The sequence below is a fragment of the Brassica napus genome, chromosome A1, assembly GCF_020379485.1.
Source record: "Brassica napus cultivar Da-Ae chromosome A1, Da-Ae, whole genome shotgun sequence".
NCBI classification, from domain to species: domain Eukaryota; kingdom Viridiplantae; phylum Streptophyta; class Magnoliopsida; order Brassicales; family Brassicaceae; genus Brassica; species Brassica napus.
This window is the reverse complement of record NC_063434.1, coordinates 23,272,490-23,277,274: the sequence shown is the minus strand read 5'-3', so window position 1 is coordinate 23,277,274 and position 4,785 is coordinate 23,272,490. Positions and strand designations below refer to the sequence as shown.

Here is a 4,785-nt window from a genome sequence, read left to right as displayed (position 1 = left end):
TAGTTTCAAAAAAAATTATCATTGCATGCATGCGAGATGAAATATCTCATTCGAAGAAAATTGTTAAACCCATCAGAAAAGTGATGCTACAAGTTAAACTATGTTACAACCAAACTATACTCTTAAGGTCTTCCTCCGTTCTCTTTCTCACGTTGACTTTAGTTTGTGCACTTCGTACAGTTCCTACCGCAACCAAAAAAAAAATCAGAAAAATCAAAACTAATCACAATGAAATTAATACACAAACTATATCACTGTTTTACTATTAACAAAAAAATCTTACCAAAATAGAATGGAGTTGGCTTACAAGTGGAATGAGCAAAGAAATTAAACTTCTTATATCATCTTGAACCATCTGGTGACTCTCGCCTTTACCCGCAAGCACATTAATGAATGTGTTATTGTTTGGTACCAGCTTAAGAGCCACCTTAAGACATAAGCACAAACATGAAACATATTCCAAGAAATTGTTTAGTTAATAAATAAAATTTGTGCTTTTGTTTTATAATTCATTTTTTTCTCGATTTATAATCATAACATTAACATAAAATAATACCTTGAAAGCAGCACAAGAGATCCATCCATGCCATGGTTTTATAGTCAAATTATAACTTTCTTCAACCGCTTGTTCCATGTTTTGTGACATGTCTTTGACCAGCCGTTGCAATAGTGCCAATGTAAAATCCATCGCTCTATAATATTTTGGGAGTACAACAAATTTGTTGGTTTATATATTTATATGGTCCTAACCAAACCTGTTTGGATTATATTTTAAATGCAGCAAAAAAGATGAGTACCTGGTTAGCCAAAGAGTAGCTCTGCTACAGCTTTTAGGCTTCTTAGAGGATCCTTCATTGGCTTCTTTTCTCATTATCTCAACCAAATTTGAGTACATAATAGGATCAGATTCCCACATCTCTTCTAATCTCTACACCAATTCAATAAACATAATAGGTTTAAATAACATGATAAAATCTATAATAATAATAATAATAAAGACGAGGATGGAGAAAAAAACGAGGTCCATTCATTCGAGAGAAAGAGAGAGTCTGACGAAAATGACCCTGAAAGCAACGTAAAGGTGTAGACGGGTCCATATGCCGTCGAGTCGAAACACATTTTTATTCATGCTAATTAGTTATTTTTTTTGGTGTAAATGCTAATTAGTTATAATCATGCTAATTAGTTAATTATACGTTGATTTTTTTTTGAACTATCTATTGCATAAAATACTGTGTGTTTCAGTAAAACAAAGGACAATAATAATGAAAATGACAAAAATTAGAACTGATTACGCAAGTGATTACGAGCATTGAAAATGATCCGTATTATATACTATATGTTGAATTGATATTATTAGGCGTATTAAACGAAAAGACAAAATTAATTACTTGAATATTTTGATTAATGTCTTGTCGGAGAACAGCCATTGTCGGGCCAATCTTATCTGCAGCAATCAATCAACAAAGATTAAGAACAGCCATTGGAGAAGCTAAGAAACCTAAACAATACAGTGAGCAAGATTCCGAAGAACATAACTCTTTAAAGTATTAAATTAACATAATAACCCGCCCAAAATATGGAAAAGAAACAAAAACTGCATAACATTTTGTAATATAGATTCTTGAATATATACCAAGAACTTGGATGATTAATTTGCAAAATGAGAGGAGAGGCTTTAATGGTAGATTGATGATGTTGCTGGTGGCTTCTGTTTCGGTGGTAACTATTGTGGTCTTGGCTATAGAAAGAACAGAGAGTTCTTCAATGGCTGATCCAATCTCTGTTATTTTCTTTTCCTTCGCTGCCTCTTCCATCTCGCATCTCTTGCGTTTCATCCTTTGATAATTTTTCTCTTATTCTCGAGTATGTGTGCGTGTGTGTTGTGTGTGTATATGCCTCTGCTAAACGAACACCAGGAATCAGGCTATTTATAATTCCGACTACTGAGTCTTTCCTTTATTTATTTTTGATTCCGGACTATTTCTTAAATGAATTTGAGATATCTAAGCTTAAAAATAAAAGGTGATTAAATATAGTCTAAAACGATAGTGTGATAGTTAAGAGCTTTACCGTTATTATTTTTAAATAGATATTTCATCAAATTATAAAGTAGATTTCTCTTTGAATATTTATAAAAAATTCTGTAAATACTTTCAAACACATGTTTCCATATAAATAATTAGATTTTTATAACTTACAATAACAATTAGAAAATTTAAATATTCTATAAATATTAATAAACATTGATGATATACTAGAATGGATATCTCACAATCTAAAATAAGAATATATAAATTTACAGAAATAATAATAATTTATGAATACATTATTAAATACAGGTATTCATATAGACACATACCTATACATATACAGACACTACACGTGTCAGCATGTTGTTTTGTGTGCAATGTACATGGAAAAGTGGGGGCAGTTAAGGATTTTAATTTGTGGGTCAAACGTCCTAATTAGACATAACTTTATCATTTTTATATTTAGGTTTATTAGGTTATCTTTTTTTTTTTAAATTAGATTTATTCAACCTGAAAAACGAAGGTATTTAATCCGGTTACAAGCTAAATTTGAACAAAAGCTCCCAAGTGTATTACAAAACTATCTTTGCCTACCAACTAAACCTAGCCCATCCGATAGCTCACTTTTTAAATTTTTAGGATTCGATGACCATGGGACAGTGAGGTTCTCCTCGTTGCTTCGGATGACAGGAAGTCCCATACCATCTTTGGAGTAGCTAACTCCCGGAAAATTTTTTGGAACTCATAACTTTCACCACAAATTACGCACATACGCATATAGAAGAAGATATAAGAGTCGTACCCAGAGAAAACTGCTCCAAACCCGCTGCACAACCTCATATAATGCCTAACAACTCAGAGCAAGGAGCTGATAAAGCCTCTAGACCAAGCGGAGAATAACAAAAATCGGGCACAATAAATAAACAAATCGAAGCTGAAAACACTCTAAGACTTGCCCAAGCGTTAGAATAACAACATCACCGTGAACACAACTGTGTGCACGACGCTGGAAAATTCTACGACCACCAATCAAGCCACCGAGGGAGGAGAGGCCCTGCTGACAAAACATAGACACTACAAACACCTCGTCGATCGTCTCTTCCGAGAACCGGGCAGAGACAATAACTGATCATGTGCCAAGGAACAAGCTCCGAACACCGTTCATACAAGAATGAAGCAGTCGGTAGCAAGTCGACACAACTCTCAGACTGACAGCATCAATAGGACGGGAAGAAGAAAGGAAATTTAGAGGAAGACCACAACATCGCCTTGAAGACGCCATAGACGACGCCTCCAACACCGCTCCGGAGCAGCACCTGAAAAAAAAAACACATCGAGCTCTATCACATGCCGACAACAAGAGGTTACTAACGCCTTTGAGAAAACAGAACTCCAAAGCTCTCAAGGCGGAAATGGTCAGAGGTGACCTTAACTAGACACCTAGGAGAAGGCAAAACTCCGCCACCACACAGCCCTTACCGGCAAGAAGAATCGTTGGCGAGCCCACCGAACTGCCTCCATGCGCCACTGTACCACGAAGGGGCTAAAGGGATCCCTTACAAACCCTAAAAGCCGACCTCTCAAACCGAGACCACACCAACCCCGCGCCACCGCTCCAACAACCAACAATCCACATCCGAGCTGGAGCTTCTCACGTGCAAAGGAAAAAAAGAGATTGAGGTAGAAGAAAAAGGCTTCCGGCGTCGGAACGGCTTCTCACACGCCTCCGACGAGCCGAAGCTACATAATCCTGATTTTTAAATCGGGAGAAAAAATAGAGGATAGAGACATTTGCTCAACTTGTTATAATGTTTTAATCGAGCAAGTAGTCAGCATGTTAATTAATTTTCCTTCCACTTATTATAATGTTTTAACCTAATTGAGTTTTTTTTTAATTGGCTTAAAGGGTAGTGATATAACAAAGAAACTTTTACTTAATTGATTTTTTTTTTAATTGGCCTAAAGGGTGGCGATATAATAAAGAAAGCTTTACCCACCACATATCAAAGACAAAATCCAGGTAGGAAGTAAACCATAAAGAGATCAAGAATTTATTGACAAAAAAGAGAGAACATGGTAGTCGTCGTCTGGTTATAAAACAAGATAATAGCATAACTTTTTTTTTTTTTTTTTTTTTGAAAAGTTATAATAGCATAACTTGAACGGTTTCTTTGCTAAATGAATTAATTGACGTTGTCTAGAATCTATCGAGCATGCTGGTTGGTGAGGCACTCCAACTATTAGTGGGACGAATATTTTTTGCGTTTGCCTTAAATTTAATTTATACAATATATAATTAATAATTAAATACATTTTATAATTTAAGTATATGGTCCGCATGATTTCAACTCCTTCTGATCACATCCCGATTCATGAATGACCAACTAATAATCCTTTTGTACAATAAATTTAACATGGCTAAGCCAAGCACGCCGTTTATGAATTCTAATCTATAGTCAACAGACGATTTAACCATTTAGTGTTAGATACAATTATTATTTGTGGTATATATATAAGAGTACTATTTTAAGTCTTTTTCAGGTAATGTTTATATATTATACAGCGTACCAATTACAAAGTCCTTCGTATATGGTCTACTTTTGTTCCTATCCAGTATCCAGACAGTAGGGTGTAATCACGATGTAGATTCTCAAAATAGAATAATGTTATAATGATCTTGTTATTTTGTCGTACATAGCGATGATAATTAATACGTTATAAATTAATAGACATGTTGTTAAGGGTATCTATC

At 34.7% G+C, this 4,785-nt stretch overlaps 1 protein-coding gene across 1 annotated transcript; it reads right to left on the bottom strand.

Annotated features, from left to right (window-relative positions):
- LOC106379235 (glycolipid transfer protein 3) lies at positions 1-2,007 on the bottom strand. Its single transcript, XM_013819242.3, has 6 exons — positions 1,637-2,007; positions 1,392-1,447; positions 798-928; positions 557-692; positions 284-427; positions 1-183 (listed from the first exon to the last, which is right to left on the bottom strand). Exons 1-6 carry the CDS (start codon positions 1,836-1,838, stop codon positions 148-150), a joined length of 705 nt encoding a protein of 234 aa, XP_013674696.1. The 5' UTR covers positions 1,839-2,007; the 3' UTR covers positions 1-147.
- Between the last annotated feature and the right edge of the window lie 2,778 nt (positions 2,008-4,785).

What these genes read in the sequence shown, in the direction of transcription:
- LOC106379235 (XM_013819242.3), bottom strand. Translation starts at nt 1,838, where the DNA reads ATGAAACGCAAGAGATGCGAGATGGAAGAGGCAGCGAAGGAAAAGAAA. An exon ending in GCTACTCTTTGGCTAACCAG is followed by an intron (nt 693 to 797) that starts GTACTCATCTTT and finishes AAAATATTATAG; the next exon opens with AGCGATGGATTTTACATTGG. An exon ending in GCCAACTCCATTCTATTTTG is followed by an intron (nt 184 to 283) that starts GTAAGATTTTTT and finishes TGGTTGCGGTAG; the next exon opens with GAACTGTACGAAGTGCACAA.